Raw genomic sequence first — 24,139 nt, 5'->3', positions numbered from 1 at the left:
GTACGGAATCGGCCCATAAGTAACTTTCACCTCTCAGACACGCCCTATAGATTTCCTCCAGGATCTGATTTGTGGAAATGGTGTTGTTGTAGTACTGTGCAGCTAACGAAATACATGCTTATCAGCCTCAAGGATCGTTGTCACTTATCTTTGCTCCTATAGTCGGACCAACGTACCCTTTTCCCAGACTTCTGGAACGAAGGTAGCTATTGACAAATTGAGTATCCCATTACCTATTATTTGGCGTCGGTACCTATCTTAATTCTTACGAGTGTTCAAGTGTGACTTAACTGTTGCCCACACTTTACTTTTTCCGGCTCCAATGTTAAAACATTTCAAAAGATCTCAGCATTTGTTCATTTTATCCTCCCTCGCCGATCAAAGTGTTGACTGACAAAGTCAGTTTTCTGCCTCTGGGGACATTAGACTTGGTTCCGTGAAGCTCATCACGCTGATCAAGGCGAGGGTTGCCAAGCGTCAATCATCAGACCAGAAGGGTTTATTTGTATTGCGATGAGTTTGATATTTTGTCATCGCAACAGAGAAGCTATCTACTCTACCAGGGATTACCTGGTCATTGCTGATTTTTTAATCCTATCACTGCCAATAAACAAACGGTAATTTTAGTGTATTATAAATACATAAGGTGTTGCATTTTTTATTTAATATTTTTTTATATAATTTAAGACACATTTTTTAAACTGTGTAGCGTAAAAAGAGAAAAAATAAATTTTTTTTTGGTTAAAAAAAGAGGCGTCGTGACGTAGAAGTTTAAGCTATGCCTGACTTTAGTAACGCCACGCACAAATTAATTAAAAACAAAATATCGCAAATGAGAAGGCGGCGAAAAAAATAAGTGAAAAGTACTGAACGTAGCTTAATATAATACGATTATGGAGTTTTAATATTTTTGTGTATTTTTTCTTTGAGAGTTTAATCGTGGGAGGGTTAATAAACATTTGTTTTAACTAAACATGGGAAAATTAATATAAACAAATTATTTTAAAATGTAAAGAGAACATGAGTTTTGTGTAGATAGATAATATGTAGATAAAATAGGATGATGATGGTGTCATACAGCTTAACAATAACCACGATCGGGTACACGTCTTCTGGGGGCACATTTAATGATATCATCTACACGCAATATCATTTCGGCGGCTTCAGAGGCAGACATAAGGACTTGACGTTTGACGGCAAAGGATTCGGTGATACCCAATTCCTTCATGTCGGCAATTTTGCCCTTGTCCATATCCAGACCCATTGTGCTCTTGCCTTGGGCATGAGCAGCGCGTAATTCAGATACCAATTGGGCGGAATCATAACCAGCATTATCAGCAATAGCAGTGGGCAAAGCCAAAAGGGCACCTGAAAAAAAAAACAAACATTAACTTAGTTTTTCTGACATTTCTTTAGTTTTGATTTTCAAACTTACGTGCAAAAGCTTCCATGGCAATGGCTTCCTTGCCGGGAGTCTCAGCAGCCTTTTTGAAAACGGCATTTGCCATCAAAGCCTCTGAACTGCCACCACCATAAATGACACGAGACTCCTTAACTGTGGCAGCCAATACGCACAAAGCATCATGTAACGAACGATCAGCTTCATCCAAAATTTGTTGTGTGGCACCACGAATAATAATGGTACAAGCTTCACCCAATTTAACACCACTGAAACGCAACAGCGTATCCTCACCAATCATAACTTGTTCGATAAGATCACATTCACCCAATTTAACCATGGAAGGATTATCAAAAGTGGAAACAATTTCACCGCCAGTTACCAAAGCCAAACGTTCAATACCATCAAAGTCGGCATGTTCAATGGCCATAACACCAGCATCGGCAAACAATTGTTCAGGATAATTATAGATCAATTGACGATTGATGAAGACATTGCAATTATGACTGAGAATCTTTTGGACTTTGTCCTTCATCTTCTCTTTTTCAGCCATTTCCAAATCGGCAATTTTAGCTAAAGAATCAACTTTAATGGTACTACCGAACACTTTGATTTTATCTGTGTCCATGGGTGTGTTGGCAATGAGAATTTTGGCTTTCTCAATCTGAAAAATTGAAATTAAAGGTAAAACGCATATTAAGAATATGCAGCAAATATGTAAAAGAAGAAAGGTTTTAAATATCAAATCACATTGTAGATCCCACTTTAAAAAATTTCTTTGACTCTGCTTCTGAATTGTCAATTTAGGCTGTCTCCATTCTAGTAATCCTGTTCGTCTATAAAAGACATCAATAAAGACGATCATCTAGCCGTCTATAAAGACTCATATCTGGACGTCTATAGAGACGCCCGCCCATCAGGACGTCTATAGAGACGTCCATAAAGACTTCCATCAGCTTGTCGATAATGACTCCCTTCTGGTCGTCTATAAATACGCCATCTGGTCTTCTATTGAGACATCCATCCAGTCTTCAATAAAGACTTCTATCAGCACGCATATAAACACGCCCTACTGTTCGTCTATTTGTCGACCTACTGTTCGTCTATTTTTATTTATTTATTTATTTGCTTTGCAATTGAAGCCAATTTTGAGGCCAATTTATATAATTACAAAGAATCCACCTAGATATCATAGCTACTCTAAAAACAATTTCATATATATAATTCATCTTAAACCTAGAAATTGGAGATCTAATTATTTTGGTTACAATTATATTCTTTAATTTTTTTTTTTAAATTCTTCATTACGTCATAGCTACTCCAACTCTATTTGTCGCGCTACTGGTCGTCTATAAAGACTTCTGTCAGCTCGCCTATACTGATTGTCTTTAAAAACGTCATCTTGGTCGTCTATATATATGCCATTTGGTCTTCTATAGAGACTTCCATAAAGTCGCCTCTAGCCATCCACCAAGTCGTCTATAAAAACACCCATCTGGACGTCTATAAAAACGATCTTCTGGTCATTTATATAGAGGACGTCTATAGAGACGTAAAAACCCCTTTTGATCGCTTTGAGCGACACTTATATCACACACATTGTTAATTTCCACTGATGATTTTGTAACTCCATCGAACTCGTCAAAATGGCTGTGATATGTATATGAAAATGCAACATAATTCACAACCACTTCGACGCGTCGATAGTGTACAGGCGCGGCATTTTTTCTTTAGCTATGGAACAAACATGTAAATCAAATAAATACAACATTCCATCTTTTACTTACCCTTTGTGGTTGATGTACACCAGGTTTCTTGTCCAGCAAGAAACCTTCATCCAAAAATGAATCATCCAAAGTACCGCCAGTCTTCTTAATAATTTGAATGGCATGCAATTCGCCGGAACCCTTCAAACGCAAAACAGCATCTACAGCCAACTTGGCAAAGAAGTCTTTGTGTTGGTGTAAAATTTTGGAGGATAATGTAGTGCGGGCAATGTTCATAAGATCTTCTTTGAATTTAGCATCATTGGCGGAATTATCTTGAGAGGCTTGGATAAGAGCTTCACGGGCAATATTGGTAGCCATACGCCAACCGGCAATAATAATTTGTGGATGAAGTTTTTGATCGACCAGCTTTTCAGCTTCACGCAATAATTCGGCAGCCAATACAGTTACCGATGTTGTGCCATCGCCAACTTCTTCATCTTGTACACGGGACATGTCGACTAAAATTTTTGCGGCAGGATTATCGACACCAACGCTTCTCAAAATGGTGGCACCATCATTGGTGACTTCCACTTTGCCAGCTTGGCGGCCATGAGACACAAGAATTTTGTCCATACCCTTGGGGCCCAAGGTGCTTTTCACCAAATCACCAATGGCAATAGCACCGATGAATGATGACAAACGCGCCATTTCGGCCTTTTCCTCCTGTGCCTCATTTTTGAGAACACGGACGGGATTTAATGACATCTCCTGCAAATAGACAAATATACAACAAAAACATCATTACAAGGGGATGAAATAGGCAAGGGGGAGGGTATCGAAAGGCAAACAGCTGTAATGTAGAAAATAAAATGTCATTGATCTTTTGGCTGTTACTGTACTGGGTGCAAAAGGACATAAACGTTTTACCGACTTCCAGTATTTCAACTCTACACTCGTACGATGGCAACCCTATGTAACAAAAACGGTTTTTAAGGAGGAGTGTGACTTTCGGCATAACCTAACATTTTCCATACGGCAAAATCTTCAACTATTTTACAAACCTGGATAGAGTTTTAGAACATAAACTATTACTAACAATTAATTCCGACTTAAACAATACACTTTGCCCATATTTCAAAATAGCATTTATGACAATTTGTATGGGTGTAAAATGTGTGTATATGCATGAATCATACACCAACACGCCGTTTACTACCAAATGTTTTATATCTCGAAATTTCCGCTTTTGTTTATGAAAAATTCCTTTCGCCAAGGAATTTCTTTAGATGCAGTTAATATTTTTGGAATATTTACTTGAGAAAATCATTGTTTTTTGCAATAATCAGGAATATAATTCTCACGTGCATCGCTCTTTTCTACTAAACACTACATACACACACAGTTTGTGCTGCCGCCTGTGTCTCATTCATACGCCGAACACCGCTGTCGATGACTTTTTCTTCACTGCTTAATTGAATGATGCGGTCATTGTGCTTCTCTGTCGCGCAATACTTCATTTTTTCTAGCTAACACCCGGCAATTTCATATCGTTTTATTTTCCATATAAATATTAAAAATCAATGACATTTTATTTATTCTCACAGCTGGTCTGGTAAACTTTGTATTTTAATTCAAATTGTTTAATTTTTTGCAAGATTTTTAACAAATTTTTTACCATTTTATTTTTGTTCGAATTTTATGCACTACTACGATGACAGACAATTGACAAATGGCAAAAATGTCGGTTCTCTACAAGATGGCTTGCCTAAAGTTGTATGGCAACATGTTCAATTGGTGTTGCCAACTTGTTAAAGTTATCAGGTCACATATGAAATTCTAATAGTATATTTACATTGAACTGGATTTAGTAAATCCAGTGGGTTTCATTTGTCAATTCCATTGCATATGCGTTAAATAATGCTAAGATTACATTTACGAAATCCACTCGATTTCAACTGTCAATTCTATAGCTCAAACGTCAAATGAAATCTCATCTGGATTTCATTTGACGTTTAACATATGGATTTGACAGTTTAAATCGAGTGGATTTCGTAAATGTAAACCAAGCATAAGTCCCGGTCCACACAAGCGGAAATTCCATTAAAAAAAATCATGAAATTATGCGTTTCTAGATCGAATTCCATAGTAGAGTAAAATCGTGAAATGGCTTAATTTCATGAAATATTTAAATGAAATTCACGCTAGTGTGGACCGGAATTGACAAATGAAACCCACTGGATTTACTAAATCCCGTTCGATTTCGCAAAGGCGCCCACTCATCTATAAGTCTGCCCGACAGCATTTGTGATAGTATGTGTGAGTTTTTCAAGACTGATGAAAATCAAAATAGTTTTGATTTCAAAACTAACCCCCATCGGTCTGGGTGAGTTGTGTTTATTTTTAAACTGTCAATATACTACTTGCAAGACTTTTCAATTCTATTTTACTGAACAAGTTTGTTATCGAACAGCATTTTGTACAAGGTTGTGCAAATTTGGGTTATCGTACAGACCTAATGTTTGTGAAGGAAAAAAGAAAAATTTAAAATTAATTCATTTTTGGATGAAAATTTCAAGAATTGGAGAATTGACTGAAGGCTTTGCTACACACTTGTCATGCACACACATACAGAAAGGGCTCATCGTAGGGTTACGCAAGTCGATTTTCGAGTAATCGATTCCTCGATTTTCTGATTTGAAGAATCTAAAAATCGAAGTTGACTTTTGACTTCATAGAAAACCAAAAGATCGATTTTCTATTATGATACTTATACCCCGGTTACACTTAACCGGATTAAACCTGTGGGTTTGAATTTAAAATGTCAATTCCATAGCGCAAACGTCAAATAAATGCTCTCGAAGTGGGTTAACCCGACAAAAACAACTCTAGTGTAACCGTACTATTAGATACTTGCAGTGGAAATCAAAAGATCAATTCTGTTTTGACTTTTTGATGTACTACGAAAATGAAATATATAGATTACATTGGTGAGAGCCATGATACAATGATAACGCTGTTCCTTTACGTGCAAGAATCTTCAAGTTTTACCACTTTTTACTCGAAAAGCGTTCCTTTACTTCAGGTACCATACAATTCATATTGTAGCAGTTTACATCTTTTGCTACTTTTGCCAGTTTTACCATTTTTAAAAGTAAAGGAACAGACAAGATATGAGGTAACCTCACGCTCACAGAGTTGTATACGCATTACCATCCCTTCATTGACAAAATGATTTTTACAAACTTTGTATGTATACGTTAAAATATACACATGTCAGGTTTATTTACATTTCAAATTTTTAACCAATTTAATTTCAAATTTTTAAATTAAACATTTTCAGACAATTAGGAGTCGATTTATCCCCATACATCCGTCTGCCTGGAGGATAACTCTTGAACGTACCAGCCGAATATGTCTAAACATTGATCAATTTCGAGAATGGGCCATATCATCCGAGTGCCTCCACACAAAATGTTCGCTTAAGTGAAGTTTAATGGCTGTTCGAGGATAGTTCTAAAATGTATACCAAACGTATTCCTTGCGGTCCTGTTTACAGTGATATGTGTTTCGTGGTAAAGTCCATGCTCCAGACATATTGGTCGAAGAGCTTTAAAAATCCTACAGTGACCAATATAAATGGCTGGTGGTCACAATAATTGAAAAAATTAACTGTTATTGATCACATCGTAATATTTCTTTCAAACATGGGCAAGTCCTTGCTTCCTGACGTAATGACCAAAGGGTCCAAAAAGAGATGGACTATGGCTTGTGAAAACAACACTTTCCATTCATTTTTTAAATCAGCGATTTGTTTTTAGCACCTCTCCTATTATTTGTTCATTCGCAGAAGAGCTAGATTCGCTCTTAGGGAAGAGCTTCTAATAACAAGTAAAAAAGTGCCAGTCAGCTTTGCCGACAGAGATGTACCCGCAGCCTATGTGAATTGAATCCTTCATCTACGGGTAGGTCGAATACCGGCTACACAACCAAATTTCACCAAAAGTTATGCATTTTAAGGGTATCAGAATTTTGTGTCACTTTTTGAACATTTGAACTTACCGAGAAAAATGTGGATACGGATTAAAGTTCAAAAGTATTGAGGAGGATATACTTGAAGGAATGGATCGACATAGTCCATTTTCAAAGGGGATCCTAGTTTTGGTGTCATTTCTTTTCGATAGATATCGCGCCTACCAGTCATTTCGGTTGGTAACCTTAAAAATTAAATCTTTTTGGCTTTTAGACCAAAACTTTCGTAGGGGAGGTACCCTAAAGAGAAGCCCGATAGAAGTTTAACTCAATTTGGACGGAATATTATCCATAGTTTGGGCCATAGTTTTACCTATCTTCGAACTTAAGGCATCTACACATAAGAAGCATGGCATTCTTGCTTACGTCATATCTGGTAAATGACTAAAGGGTTGTTTACACCATCTATCAATGTCGTGTGAGATGTCAAATTTTCTACCTGCGAATGTTGTACACATAGTGTGACCACTATGAAAATTTTCATCTATCAAAATGATTTGGCAACTCATATGTAAATTTTTCATTTAGGGAGCGCTCTATTTGATACGGCATTCTTGTATGTAAACATAAATTTATCAGCTGTTTTCTGGCATTCTCAAAAAAAAAAGAAAAACAAAATCTTTTAAAAAAGAAAATGGAAAGTTATGTATATTTAAATATTTAGAAAAGTAAACAAAGAGTGTTTATAATGTAATTTTCAGATCGATTGGTCGAAAGAAGCAGTCTTGGAAATGATTGCTTTGTGGCAAAAACATAAATGCCTCTATAACCCCAAAAACCTATTCTACCACAACAAACATGCTAGATATTCATTTTCCTTTAACCAAAATTAAAATTTGCGCAAATTTGTAACTCAACAATAAATGTAAACAATGACAAAAACAGCTGTTTTTATATTTATAGGTTATGTCATACGAAAATAACACTTGTAGGTATGAACGCACAAATTGAAACTTGTATGGATGACGTCAATTTTGACAAACATAGAGAATGTCGAATGGGTGAAAGAAATGACAGCTCATATGGCATTGATAGATGGTGTAAACAGCCCTTAAAGACCAAGTTCGACATAATTCAAATATTAGGTCGAACTTGGTCTTTAGTCTTTTATTAGATATGACTTAAGCAAGAATGCTTCTTATGTGTCGAGGCCTTTAATCTAAAGGGTTGTTTACACCATCTATCAATGTCGTATGAGATGCCAAATTTTCTACCTGCGAATGTTGTACACATAGTGTAACCACTATGAAAATTTTCATCTATCAAAATGATTTGGCAACTCATATGTAAATTTTTCATTTAGGGAGCGCTCTATTTGATACGGCATTCTCGTATGTAAACATAAATTTATCAGCTGTTTTCTGACATTCTCAAACAAAAAATGAAAAACAAAATCTTTTAAAAAAGAAAATGGAAAGGTATGTATATTTAAATATTCAGTAAAGTAAATAAATGGCGTTTATAATGTTACTTTCAGATCGATTGGTCGAAAAAAGCAGTCTTTGAAATGATTGTTTGGTGGCAAAAACATGAATGCCTCTATAACTCCAAACACCAATTCTACCAATTCAGTTTCCTTCAACCAAAATTAAAATTTGCGCAAAATTGCAACTCAACAATAAATGTAAATAATGGCAAAAACAGCTGTTTTTATATTTTTAGGTTATGTCATACGAAAATTACACTTGCAGGTATGAACGCACAAATTGAAAGTTGTATGGATGACGTCAATTTTGACAAACATAGAGAATGTCGAATGGGTGAAAGAAATGGCAGCTCATATGACATTGATAGATGGTGTAAACAGCCCTTAAGTATAGACAATATATTACGAAGGCCAAATTTTGGACCACATCGATTGATCCGTTCGAGAGATAGCATGCGTTACAGAGAGAGGGGCATTGCTAAATTAACTCCAAATTGTCTGAAACGGATTTCGTCCAAACATACTTGGGGTCTAAAACCATTATTTCGATGAGGCACATTTTGCCCGTATGTCCCAATTTACATTGGGCGAGTATACTTGCGGCAATTGTCATTTTGTAGGAGAGAGAGGTGAGGCATATGGTAACCCTTTGCCTCTCAGCACCCTCTCTCACATACAAACTGACAATTGCCGCAAGTAAACTCGCCTAATGTAAATTGGGACAATGAATGTGTATATGGGAAATGTTGCCAATTATTTCATATTCCATTTCCAAAAATTTGAATTTTTTCTTTTTGCGCTACATTAACGATTTTTGGTACATAGGTTAAGAAAAAGTTCCCCGGTACAAATCCGCTCGCGAGCAAATTTTTGGTTGTTGCGGACAAATGTTATCGCGGTTTTACCTCTGCTTTTAGGAAAAAATTATTATAAAAACGCTAATTATTTTATTGAGCACAATTGTCACTAAAAAGTTATCACGAAGTGACGTCATTAAGTAGATTGCATAATATTTGTAGAATGTTACTCAGCATTCGCGGAATTTACAAAAAATTGACAAAATTTTAAATGTAATCCGAATTTTTTGAAAATATATGTAGGTCCATTTACCCGTCAAAAATTACAAAAAAGTAACAGTTTTAAAGAAAGACTTCACGGGGAATCAAATGAGACCAAACTTATAATCATCGGGATAGTAGTTAGGATATTATAGCCAAAATAAGCACATATTTGTGTTACAAAAAACAAATTTTGGTTTGGAATAATAGTTTTCACAAGCATTCTAGAGTTGAAAATATTGGAAAAAATCTATAGGAGTACTTCTTTTATTTTTCTTGAAACTCCCAAGAAAATGGGCGGATTTTGCTTTATCTACATTCACATAGAAGGTTTCCCATTGAGGAAAGTTATCGGGTTGTTGAATAAATCATTAGACTTCTTAAACGGAAATAGAGTTCAAATAAACCGCTTTAACTTATATGCATTATTAAAATATGTGTAAATCGCGTAATTATCAAAATCGTTTTGTCCGCATGTGATTTTCATGTACAGCAAGACCATATCTTTTAATTTGTATATATTTTTCGAAATATAATTTGGACGCTAAGATGTAGCATCGGCTGCATCTTAGCATTAAAAAACCTATAACACATCGCTAATTTGCGCAAAGTTCATACAATTTCGTTCCGCATCAGGTTTTAGTGTCACCATGAAAATCTGCATCCATATATACCTATTTCAAGGCAATCAGTCAAGAACCGTGGATGTAGCATCACACACTATTTTTGGGATAAAATGAATGTAGTTCCCTTATCATAGTATCCCTATGCTGCACTAGTTTTTTCATAGTAGTGCAAGCGGCCGACAGAATACGCAATAAAATGCGCGATATTTTCAAAAACTATATTAGGTGATTTTCCTACCTTGGAATTCCTCCTATCTCGCGTTTTAGTAGATGGATTTTAACGAATAATGATTTATTAGATCCGTAGATACGTAAAAATCCAAAATTTGCAATCATGCACGAGTAAATGGAATGCCAATTGTACAAATTAGACCCGAAATATATGATTTTTAGAAATTTGTTCGCACAAAATGTTCGTATTTGGATACAGATTTCTCTGAAGCTGTGTAGGCTACATTCACAACACATATATCAAATAAATCAGAATCGTGAGTTCTTCATTCCTATATAAGATTTTTTGAAAAACCTGTTTGCGAAACGAAATTATAAGAAAATTTCAAAAAACACTTAAAATCTGGTTTCAAATGTCAGCATCATTTAATGGTAGACGCAGATCAAATTTTGAAAAGTTATACATTGGTGGGATGATCCTTACTTAGTTGGCTTCTACTTTCACTTTGACAGGAAAATCGGGAAAGATGTGGTTTAATCACAAATCGAGAGAAAACAAAAAAAGTCACGTTGGTTTCAACCCATTTTTTAACATAAATATAGCCACAGCTTCCACGCAAATCAACTTTGAAGGCCAATATTTTTTGCCAAGTCTAAAAACATTTCATTTTATCCAAAAGCATTTAAATTGTACAATCTACAACCACTATTCGCGAGTTATAAAGCGGTAAACCTTGGCTTTAAATTTTCAATAATATTGTCCATATACCCTGGCCTAAGGACTGAGGGGAAAGCTATGGCTGACTTTCAAAACATCAGTTGGTTTGTAAATCTCCTAAGCATCCTATTCCACATCACGTCCTATTCCGTATCGTCGCTGTTATGCATTTGAAACTCAGAATAGAAAGATAGTTTACTTTTACAATGCACGAATAATAACTCAGCCTATATTACAAACAAGGATTCTTCGATACATTTTAATAAGGATAATAATAATCTAGGATATAAATCAGAGACTGTCCGTGCCCCAATAATGCGAGCTTTTCAATTTTTTCCAATTCTTCAGCAAACTTTAAACTGATTTTTGGTACCACTATTAATTAAATAGGACTATAAACAAAGTTGAAACTTCAGAGATTTTATTGTTGTTAAAGGAATACAAACATAAATATATGTTATTTTACTAGACAATATATGTATGTCGTAAAGATATTCGGCTGCATAACATATGGTCTGTTCCTTTACTTTAAAAAATGGTAACAGTGGCAAAAAATGGTAAAAGTGGTAAACTAGTCTCATATAAATTGTATGCTTGTTGAAGCAAAGGAACGCGTTGCAGGTTAAAAATGGTAAGAAATGGTAACCTCAGGCACGTAAAGGAACAGAGCTATAATAGTACATTTATATATAACCGGATTTAATAAACCCACTGGGTTCCAAATGCAAATTCCTTTATGTATACGTCAAATAAATCCTCATTAAGAAGGTTAACCTTGCAAAAGGCTATAATATAAACATGGCCTAATACCCCGTATAAATATAATCGGATTAACCCAGTGGGTTTGGGTTTCAGCTGTCATTTTCATTGCTTATACTTCAACTAAATCCTCATAAAGAAGGTTAACCCTGCAACAATCTATAATATAAACGCCGTGTAAGTTTGTTTTATATATTATATAAATTTCTACATTTTGTATTTTTAAAAAATACAATTTTCTTACAAAGTTTAGGTGGCAGCAACAGCAACGTGGTTCTTATGCTAAGTTTACATTTACGAAATCCACTCGATTTCATCTGTCAATTCCATAGCTCAAACGTCAAATGAAATCTCATCTGAAATCCATTGGATTTCATTTGACGTTTAACCTATGGATTTGACAGATGAAATCGAGTGGATTTCGTAAATGTAAACATAGCATTAGCCAATTCAACGTTGTTTCTTTTGCCTTTGTAGCAACAGCCTTGGCAATGGTAAGCTTTTCTGCAGCCAGAACGGCGGAGCGGCAGAGAACCTCAGCTTAGTCCTTGGTCACACTAGAGTGTTTCATTGAAACAATTTCATGAAAACAAGGGTTCCTAGGTCGACTTCCACAGTAGAGTAATGTCATAAAGTTGCTGTAGTGGGCAACTCGATCTATAAATACCTAAAAATTTCAATGAAACCACTCTAGTGTGACCTTCTCCTTAAGGATTCATCTTGATAATTTGACGAACGTTGGTTGAAACGACAGCCACTACAAAGGAAAATTTATTAAATATAAATAGGTATAATAATTGTAAAAATTTAATTTTCTTCTCCTTTCTTATTTCGCATTAATGGCCCCGGCACATACGGTACGTTGTGCGTCGCGTTACAACAACCACATGAAAACTTCAAGAACAAACTTGGCATCACTTACATTTTTTTCATGTGGTTGTTGTTTCTAACGCGTGACGCAACGCACAACGCACCGTATGTGCCGGGGCCATAAGTGTGAAGAAACCCACATTATGAACCTATCTCCAAGACAGCGGCATACTTGGCCACAATCGATGTAAATATAGTGACTATGGGCTCCAAACACAATTCCGGCACAATTGGTTTATATAGACATACATATATAGTTGCCCAAGACTTCACTGATGGTAGGGGGAAAAGGCGTTTAATAACACTATGCAACACTGAAAATGCAAACAACTTCTTGTATGCATTTTTTGAAAGTACATATTTAGACTACAAAAACCCTAGTAGGGTTTTGTCCTGTCAGATCCAGTTCGGATTTTATGGCCACATCTAAACCGGGCTAAGTCTACACTTTTTTGCATTTATCAGGCTTTTATCTCAAAAAAGAATGGGAATTTGGCCTTGCTGTCTTCAGCAATTTTGTAGCCCTAAACTATCTTTTGAAAAAAAACACATAAGAAAAACTCCATTTAGGGCATCAACATCTATAATACCTCGGTTACACTATTGAAGGTTAACCCACTGGGTTTAATAGATCCAGTGGGTTAATCTTTGCTGGTTACACTTAGCTTATCGAGGATATAAACTGTCAGCTGATGTTTGTTTACGTATACATACAAAATAACTAATAAAGTCGTGTTTTACATTTTTACAATTTCTCGTATGAGATATCGTCGCTTTTTGCTCATATTGGTATATTTTACACACAGGGATACATTTTTGTATCATGGTATCAAGAGTACTTTTTGTTAAAAAAGTGTCTAATGTAAAAAAATAAATAATTCTATGATTTTCAAATAACTTTAGATTTATTAACTCCATAAAATCTCATGCGACCAATCGTAAACGTGTAAAACACGACAAACTCTGTTACAAAAACAGTTGCAACTTTTGGTACTTTTTGAGTAGAGTTGGATTTTTTTTTTGCACAAATGCCGAATACAACACTGTATTTTTGATGGATTTGTGCCGGATTTAAAATAAACCCAGTCGTGAGAGGATTTAATTTTTGTATGGCAAATCTGGTCAGATTTGACCAGATTAAGCAATAAATCCTCATAAAGTGGGTTAACCCGGCAAAAAACTGTAGTGTAACCGCACTATAAAATATGGAAAATTTTACATAATTGTACATAAAAGTGTCGGCTAAACTTTTGGGAGTTGAACCAAGTAACCTTTTGCAAATATCTTCCAAATAAAGTTCTCAACAATTCTTTAGAACATTCTGAAACTCTAAAATGCTTACTTCATGTTGTTTCAGCGGTATTTAGCATCACATCTTTTACAACACGTATTTCAAACACAGTTCACATCAACAGTTTATTCTCGCATTTCGAATTTCACTACATTATTGACATTTTCATTAAATCGTCGTTGAAAAATGTACTGAAAACAACGGCATAGAGGGAGTTTACAACAATGAAATGTTCTGAAGAGTTGTGTATTACATTCCAGCGAATATTTTGAAACAAAATATTCAGAAAAAATTAACGGTTTTGGAGATACGCTGTGAAGTGCATAAAAATTGCGGAATTTTTGCATATATTTTGAAATTTGAGGCAGTAAATGTAGTTTTTCGAGTTCATCATTTCTCTAAACATTTTATTCTTGTCCTTATCTACAAATTTGCTTCAGACGTCAGAAGAAAATTTGCATTGGTTTCAGAGTTATAGCCTCGAATTTCTCTAAAAACTCAATATTTAAGCCATAAAATCCTAGCTGGATCTGACACAACAAAACCCAACTAGGGCTTCTTGTCGCTTGGGTCTGTACTTTCAAAAAATCCTCAGTTCGAATTGTTTGCACAAGATCACCTTAAAAATGTTGCACAGTATAATAAACAACTTGTTCATCAGAATCGACCAAAGGGAATTCAAAGATGCCATTAATGATGTGATCCTTAGTTTGGACAAGGGTTAGGATGCTAGAAACAGGGATGGCAGAGACTAAAGCGCAGCGGCGTTGGTTTACATTGACCTTACCTCTACCACGGCACATGTAACAAAAAAACAACCACCAGAGCGAACACGGGGAATACGCGCAACAGCACGACCAGTGCCCAATGATTCAGACCATGTCTGGTTAGATTTAACAGGCAGGCATGGGTTCATCTTTGCTCAAACCCATTTACTTATCGGATAGTTTGCTGACGGCATATAGATAGCGCGGCGCATCAATTGTTTGTTGTTGTTGTAGCAACGTAAGTATGTTCGTGTATTATTTCAGTTATCTGGTTCCTTTGTTGCCATACTCAAAATTTGTGCAACCTCTACTGGCTGCGTCCATAAAGAATTAGAAGGCAGGTGAGTGGTTTAAAAATGCAGCGTATCGTGTGGGCCCAATTCACTTGACGGGATTGTTCTGGGTATCTGGGTATGTTTGAAATCAACAAAAAAATAAGTGTAAACACCGGGATGTACTTCAGGATTTCGCGAAAAACAGTGGATTTTGGAGAGTAAGTGTAAACTTGGTATTACTTACACCGAGAATTTTGCCAGGTTGATCGTTGCCAATGTGTTAAAAATTGTAAAACACTTACATGTGGCAATGTTTTTACGAAATCATGAATGAAAATCGCCAATGTTACACATGTTTTCAAAATTTACACGCCTCGGTAAATGGCACGTAGAAATTACCAAACGCGTAGGTAAAGATAACTAATAGGCAGCTACCTACCCGGTTACCTAGGGCTAGAAATTACGGGCATAGGTCGAACTTGACCTTTAGTCTTTTATAAGATATGACTCCAGCAAGAATTCCATGCTTCTTATAGCTCTGTTCCTATACGCGCAAGAATCTTCAAGTTTTACCACTTTTTACTCCAAAAGCGTTCCTTTATTGATTTTAAAGAAAGTTTCAGCCCAAAGACGCGTAAAATTAATTGATATGAACTGAAAAAATATTTGTCCTTCTTTCAGATATCTATTTAATACTAAATTATATTATTTTCATTCATGTTTTCTATTTTTTCTCACAATTTTGGTGTTTTCTGCACATTTTGTTAATTTTTCTATTTTCAAAATTAACGAGAGACCAGCCAAAAAACTTTTTGGTATAAAGACTTTCTGGCAGGCATTTGATTTTTGTTTCTAGATTTGTACGCGAATTTGAAACGATGGACAAGAAATACAACTGCAATGAAAGAGAAGATAAAATTTGCTTTGATTTGAATGTATGCTAGTCCTTAAACCGTTTACTTTTCATTCATGTTTTGCAGTTTTTCTAAAAATGTTTGGGTTTTTAATAAATTTTTAAATTATTTATTTTTCCTGTCATATTTAATTCATTTCGATAAATTCTCTCATTTGTTAGAGATGGGACATATTTTATCGTCGTTCTGAGAGTAATTTAAATTGAACAATGTACACAAATCGTTGTTCGTTCTCAAAAATTTTGTATGGGAAATGAAGTAATTACATCGTGATTTGGGGTCGAACAACGAATAGAGAGCGAATTACCGTCAGTCTGAACAAGACATAACTGTTTTATGTTGCTTTTGTGAAATTACTCTAGTGTGGACCTGGACTAAGCAAATGGCGCATTCATTTATTTCTAGGATTTTGTAAAACCAAATCATATAATGTGCTAATGTAAAAAGTCTTTTATTTGTCGGTGTAAATTTCGTTTAATGTTGAGAAAACGGGTACGAGGATAAGTAATATTCCTGAAGCCCTGAAGGTATGCTTTAATTTTTAATTGTTGACTATTTCAGAACTGTATTGCCAAATTTTCCATCCACCACGAGATAACAACAGTCTTACCGACTCATCTTTGCAACCACATTATCAAATTGTACAACCCAACTTACATACACTAGAGTTGTACAATCTAGTTCAATTGAAAGATCTAGTTCAATAGCTCAGCTCTTTAAACTGAACTAGGTCAGTAATCTAGTTCATAGTTCACTGTCCAGTTCATGCACGTAATTTCTACGCGTAGTTATCTATGAATTCATAGATATCCCCCGTGTAAGCAAAATTTCATAATTTCAATCCATAGGTAACGTTACCGGTTCGAAAACGGTCGTGTTACTTACACCAAGGATTTTGCCTGGTTGATCGTTGCCAATGTGTTAAAAATTGTAAAACACTTATATGTGGCAATGTTTTTACGAAACCATGAATGAAAATCACCAATGTTACCACATGTTTTCAAAATGTACATGCCTCGGTAAATGGCACGTAGAAATTACCAAACGCGTAGGTAAAGATAACTAATAGGTAGCTACCTACCAGGTTACCTAGGGCTAGAAATTACGGGCATCAATCATTCGGATCAAAATCGTTCACCGGCTCTTAATCGGTCGTTTGATGAAAACGCATACATACACCAAATACAAACACAAGACTAATATAATTCAACTACTCCATAACAAAAATATTACATTTACATAGTTTTATTGCATTCTTAAATAAAGATTAATTAATTTTAGAAAAAACATCCTTCATTTAGGTGGCAGGCAAAAATCTTATGTTGTGTGTGTAGAAATTGTTATTGCGAAAAAGCTTTGTGCGTGTGTGTTTCTTTTTATTTTTTTTCCTTTTTCTATCCATAAAGTAAGCTGTTATGTCTCGTATGTTTTTGTAGAAATCTTAATTTTCGGACAGCTATTCCATGTACCTTGATCCAAAATGTAAACAAACTGATCACATTACGAAGGCATCCCTTAACATAGACGACGCCGTGACATTATGTATTTGTGAACGACATGTTGAACTAGATTGTGAATCGTTCGTTGATCGTACGGTCACCGACTGATTATAGTTCAGTGAACTATTGAACTATATCGACTGATCTAGTTCATACGCTCTTTTCAATGAATCGTTCAATTGAACTTGTTCGTTCATGAACTATACAACTCTAACATACACCACGTTTTACAACCACTTTACACATTCCGTACACAATTAAACAACTGTTCGCCAGTGCGATCTTTATTCAATAGGTGTGTTCGTTTACTCAATAATTTGTACAAATTTGTTCAAGTCCAGTAACTTCTTGCAAACGACTAAGCTCTTTTGCTTTGTACTGTAGAGTAAACGAACAACATCCAGTAACAATTTGTACAAATTTTCAGTAAACGAACACACATAATATTTATCATTTTACTATTGAACATGTGATATTGAGTGAATTTCGACAAAATACTTTGGAGAAAATAAATGTATTTTTTTTTTGTATTATGTGTCTATCATCACCTATCAATTGAAAAATGTAAACAGAGAGCAAATTAACGGAGATGATCAGCCAGTTTGAGTGAGTAAAGTGTGGTACACATTGTCAGTTTTGGATGTCGATTTTTCGCAATAATCGGTAATTGTCCAACCGTCCAGCAACCACAAAATATTTTGTGGTTGCATGATAAATGACAAAAATGAACGGCCACACTCAGCGTGACCGTTAGAAAATTTCAAAAAGTATCATTTCTAAAAAAAAAGTGGCACAGGTCTTTGGAAAAAGTGGCACACTGTTTTTATATTTATTAAAGAAGAAAATAATATCAAAACATAACAAAAACAATTCATATATATGTATTAATAATAAAACATAACTTAAATCATATTTTCTTTCATTTTTAAGGCTAATAAAACAAAAATAAATGAATTTGTAGTTACTTATTAGTTACTTCTTTTCTATACATTTTAATGAGATCACTACTTGGATTCCAGTCTTCTATTTCGCAATCAATTAAATTAATTGCTGATAGCATATTGTCGCAAGTTTCAATTTTCAACCTATTTGTTAATTTATTTTTCATATTTGTCAGTTTTGAAAAAACTCTTTCAGCACAAGCACTGCTATGTGGCAAGGTAAAAACATAAATAACAAATTGATACACGTTCTGATACATGTACTCATCCAGATTGTTTTTTAAAATTCCATTTTTGTGCCAAAAAGTTCTACATTTCTTATTGCGAAAAATTGCTCATACGATTTATCATTTGATTTGCTTTCTAATAATTTTAATTCACTTATAAAAGCCTCTGGATTGCTTATTACATAGGCAAATTCTGTTACTATAGCTGTGTTCCTTTACTTACCTGAGGTTACCATTTTTACCATTTGTTACCATTTTTAACCTGCAAAGCGTTCCTTAACCCCGAAAAGTGGCAAAACTGGAAGTAATTTTTAAGAGAGTGAGAGTGGAGAGAGAGCGAAAATGGCTTTCTCTTCTACCACAGGCTACCAGCAAAATTTCTGCAGGTAAAAAATGGCAGAACTGATTTTTCGACTTTTGTTTGACGATTATTTCACAATGAAAAAGAAAATGGACGCAAAACAGAAGAAAAAGTCGAACGCTGATAAAACTAAATTAAAAACTGTGAAATAAAAGACGAAAATTGATTTTTGTATGTTTCTTTTCGACATTGCTGCCAGACCTACCACTTTTCTGGTAAAAATGTTCATGAGAGAGCAATTTTGAGCAATTTTGACACTTTTCTCTTTTACCACCCTTGCCATTAAAAAAGTAAAGGAACAAAGCTTATATCAACATAATCTATGTCTTCATTAGATTTTATATTAAAAGGATCTAAAAATCTTAAAATATTCAGTCTTTTGGTTAAACTTAAGTACATTTCCTTTAATTAATTTAATATTTATTTCTGTTATATTCTCAGTACAAATTGAAGTTTCTGCCTCATGGCCTATATATATTTTTGTCACTTCCTTGATGTGTAAGCAATTCTTATAATCTGTGTTCCAAATTTCTGGAAGAGTTATGAATTCTTTTTTTTTTACGAAATTGCTAAAAAGTTGTAGCAAAATATCTTTTGTCATAGAACAAAAATATATAATTTGCGAAGATTCGCTCTGAAAAGCAGTATTTAAGGAGTTCATTATTTTTAGAATATAAACTAAAAACTGTAAATATATCTTATTTATTATTGACAGCTCTTGTTGAATTGAGTTTATTCCTTCCAAGTTTTTTGCGGATTTTGCCTCACATTGTTCTCTAACAAAATAGTGTTGCAGTACAGGCCACTGCTCAAGTACACGTTTTGAGACTGATTCAAATGAAAGCCATCTAGTATCACTCAGTCTTAAAAGTTTGTGCTCAGGTACATCGAAAATACTTTGCAGCTCATTATAATCAGTCTGTCGTTTTGCACTTTTAAAATAATTAAATATGTCTCTCAGCAGTTGTTCCACTTTATCGGGAATGCATCTCAGCGATGAAGCATTTACTAGATTAATGGAGTGGCAAACACATCCAATATGAAAAATGTTGGGTACTTTCTTTTTTTCCAACCATACTAGAGGCATTACCGGTAGAAATGCCCACAAAATGCTTCAATTGAATGTTATGGCGTTCTAGGGTATTTAGGATGACATTACAAATATCTTCACCTGATCCACTTGGTGGCTTAACTAGTAAGAAAAAGGAATCTCGAGTGTTGCCATTATTCTTATCAAATTGTCTGACAACCATTACTAAACATTTTTCGGTAGAAATGTCAGTAGTTTCATCAATAACTAAACTGAAAATTTGTTGCTGCATTTTGGCAACCATACTTTGAAAGCCTTCTTTTCCTAGGAACTCAACTATTTGTTTTGATTTAGTACGACCGAAAGTTACCTAGAATGTGTACAAATCATTGCAATAATCATGTAGTTTTAATTGTATAGTATATACTAACCAATTTTGCTATTGATGAATCCGGATAAATGGATGAATTGAATTTGGCGAGTTTATCCATTGACCGATATGACTGATTGTTAATAATCATCCGAAGCACTAACTTGATTTCTGCTATAGCAACATTATTTAAATGGGCATTGCTGGTTTGTGGTAAAAAACTCGTCAACTGCATCTTTTCAGTTTCCGTAGCTTTTTTATAATTTTCAATATGTGTTTTTGTGCTTGCATGTCGAATAATATGAGTTTTTTGGTTAACCAATAACTGTTTGCATGCAATACAAATAGGACGATTTGTATGTTCGTCTTTTTTAATCCATTTGTATTGCATTTCCCACTCCTTGCAATAATACCTAGTAATTTTTTGCCTTTTGCAATTCCCTGGTCTTGGATTACACATTTCCTCTGATTCATCATCGGAGCTTTCTGTCGGCTCGGACCTATTATGTATTAATTGGTTTTCAACTATTTTTTGATGTGATGCCTGCTTCTATGTTGATAGTTCATCCTCGGAATATTTTTTTGTTTTCACTATAAACCTGTTATTGCAATACATAAAATTATGTCAGAATATATAGTATTTGCTTCTATTTTTATTTACCTATCCATAAAAAATGATTTGGCGAAACTGGATGTCTTTATTTTTATGTTTTTTTCTAGCCGACTTAACGTAAACAACTCCACAATAACAATGCAAAAATTCAAATAACTGAACACACACGCACATACAACAATAGCTGTGTCTGGTTACCCTAAAATTTGTAACAATTTGTACCAATTGTTGCTGGAAGTCGTCTGTTAACACAAAAAACCAGCAAAAGAGAGCGATTCGAGAGAGACATTTTGACAGTTCTTTCACTGAGAGCTTGCAAATTCTTGCTGGACAAATTTCTTCTAGCAAGCACTTGCAAGCTCTTCTTCTTCCTGAAAGCAATCAATCATCTGTTTTTAATTTGTTGTTGATTTATATTTGTGAAAATTAAAAACCATTTTATTGTGGAAATAACATAGTCTAATTGTATTGTTTTATGGAAAACAAATATGTAAAGTGGAAAAATACTTTTTTGTTTCATTTTCTTTTTTATTTTTAATAAAATACAACGTGTTTGCTTCCTTTATTGGCGGACAAATTGTCTGTTTTGGCAAGCCAGCTGATTGCTTGCTGGTTTTTGCTGGGAAGGTGTCTGTTTACTTTTTACAATTTTCTAGCAAAAGAGAACAAAAACCCCTTACTCTCTGAGAAAGTTCTTGCTAGAAAATTTTTGCTGGGAAAGTAACCAGACAGACTTAATGACAGCTGCGAATATGACTTAAAGACAACCTAATGTAAAGACGTGAAAAATGCTACTTGAACTCCCTAAATTAAAATCGTGGCGTTCGACGCTTTTCTACGGTTCATTGTTATTAAACAATTGAGTTTACATTATAATGTATGTAGTTTAAAAAAAGTGGCACAAGGTATGAAAAAGTGGCACAAAAAATCAATAAGTGGCACATTTTTGGTCTGTTCCTTTACTTTTGAAAATGGTAAGACCGGCAAAAGTAGTAAAAGTTGTAAACTGCCCCCATATGAATTGTATGGTGTCAGAAGATAAAGGAACGCTTTTCGAGTAAAAAGTGGTAAAACTTTAAGATTCTTGCACGTAAAGGAACAGAGCTTTTGTATCAATAAAAAAAAGGTATCACAAAAGTATCAAAGCCGAAAAAAGTATCAAAATTGATACTTTAGTGGCACAACGGTCACGCTGGCCACACTAGCAAGCAACCGCAAAGCTGTCATTCAATACTGACAATGTGTACTTTTTCACATGTATGTTGTCACTTTGGGTATACTAATATACAGACCAGCTTCTGTCATACATGTGAAAAAGCATATGGTGTGATATAGCCATTAATATGATAAAATGCAAATTGAATTCAAATTGATATACAAAATGAATAATAAAAGATAAACAATTAAGTTAAGAATTATGTGTTTGTGACTTGAAAATATGAGAAGCGATACGTTAATAAAAATGGCAAAATATGAAGTGTTATTCATATCCTTTATCTCCTATGTGTATTCAATTGGTAAGTTTATTTTATTTTTAGACAAAAATTTGCTTTATTATTGACAATTTTTATATGCTATAGTAAAAATGGCAAACTTTTTAACAAATTAATTATTTGTTTTTAATAATTAAAAAATCATCATGGTAGAAAAATAAAGGTAATATCATTTGGTATTTTCTGTAAGTTAACCTTTCAGATCCAACCCCCATGTCAAGAGTATGACATGTAAGTCCATATTTACATTAGGCAATTTTCCTTGCGGCAATTGTCAGTTTGTAGGTGAGAGAGGGTGTTGAGAAGCAAAGGGTTACCATATGCCTCACCCCTCCCCCCATCAAACTGACAATTGCCGCAAAGAAAATTGTCTAATGTAAATATCGACAAAGACAAAAACAACATTTGTTTATTTACATTTGTACGTTTTTAATACTTTTAAAATCGTTTTGAAAATTAATCGTTTTGGAAATATATTGTTACGGAATTAGATTTAACTAATGTCCGTGTAGACGTTGTTTTATTCCCCGATACGATTTGTACCAAACAATGCTTTATTTACTTTATTACACTTATTCAGAACCGACTTTAATTACTAAGCACACAGCAAGTCTCTAGTTAGCACGCAGCTATTCTTTTACCGATCTGTTCAGTTCAACGCTTAAAACACAACTAACTCCGTCATTGCCAGTTCCCCTGTATTTATACCCCAAAGTCTCCCTGTTCTAAAGTCCTCTAGAACACATATGGCAACACCTCGAATCTGTGCAGCGAACACACAGACGCACATTCGCACTAAGCGAACAACCATACTCACATACATACATGGGGAAATACAATTGGACGACAAGCACAGTAATGACGTAATTACAACAACAAACAAATGCAAGAAATCAAAAAGTGACAAACTAAACAATAATTACATGACTATGGCAAAACAAAATAAAAGCACATTAATGAAAGGTAAAGTAACATCTAGAATAATGAAGAGAGTTCTACATGGTAGTTGTTGTTGCTTAAATAAAGTAACTGCGTAATAAAAACTTTACGTTACAATTCAAATTTTTAAATTAACGGAAATTAAACTAAATTAACTTAAACCTATCAGTTACATTCGTAACAATATGGTGGTTCGGAAGAAGACTGCAGACTTGCAAACCTGTGAACAGACGTTTCTTTTTCAAAACCATTATGTATGTACAGACATTTCGTTCTCAAGTTTTGTCCAATTTACATTAGCAACTTTTTCGTCATTTGGAGCTGTTTCGTCATTTATTTGCTAAAACAGGCAACATTTTGCGTCATTTACCATACAAAAATAAATGACGATAGCTGCGTCATTTATTCTAAACAACGCACGAAAACACCATACTATTATAAGCAGCCCAGTTTTTTTTGTTATAAACTACCAAAAAATGCAACTGTTTTATGATGTCTTTGTTTGTTTGTGTGTGTTGTAGAAAAACAAAAATACTCAAACGATGACAAAAGTGAAAATAAATGTTTAAAAAACTTGCAAAAATTATGTTTTTTGTTTTTAGAATTAATTTAAGTTATTTGATACACATTTGTGTCGTGAAATTCCTATTTCTC

General features: G+C 34.4%; 1 protein-coding gene across 2 annotated transcripts; it reads right to left on the bottom strand.

Moving 5' to 3' along the window:
- Positions 1–621: 621 nt before the first annotated feature.
- Positions 622–4,905, bottom strand: CCT2 (chaperonin containing TCP1 subunit 2). Of its 2 annotated transcripts, none has more exons than XM_073975860.1 (4): positions 4,784–4,905; positions 3,187–3,876; positions 1,436–2,063; positions 622–1,368 (listed from the first exon to the last, which is right to left on the bottom strand). In XM_073975860.1, exons 1-4 carry the CDS (start codon positions 4,784–4,786, stop codon positions 1,082–1,084), a joined length of 1,608 nt encoding a protein of 535 aa, XP_073831961.1. In that variant the 5' UTR covers positions 4,787–4,905; the 3' UTR covers positions 622–1,081. The 2 variants fall into 2 exon arrangements, with proteins under 2 accessions (XP_073831961.1, XP_073831962.1); XM_073975861.1 differs by lacking the exon at positions 4,784–4,905 and adding an exon at positions 4,423–4,574.
- Positions 4,906–24,139: the final 19,234 nt, after the last annotated feature.

Source organism: Musca autumnalis, unplaced genomic scaffold (genome assembly GCF_047663935.1).
Source record: "Musca autumnalis isolate F117 unplaced genomic scaffold, ASM4766393v1 scaffold_3, whole genome shotgun sequence".
NCBI lineage: Eukaryota > Metazoa > Arthropoda > Insecta > Diptera > Muscidae > Musca > Musca autumnalis.
The sequence above is the reverse complement of the archived record's forward strand: the minus strand, read 5'-3'. Positions and strand labels throughout refer to the sequence as shown.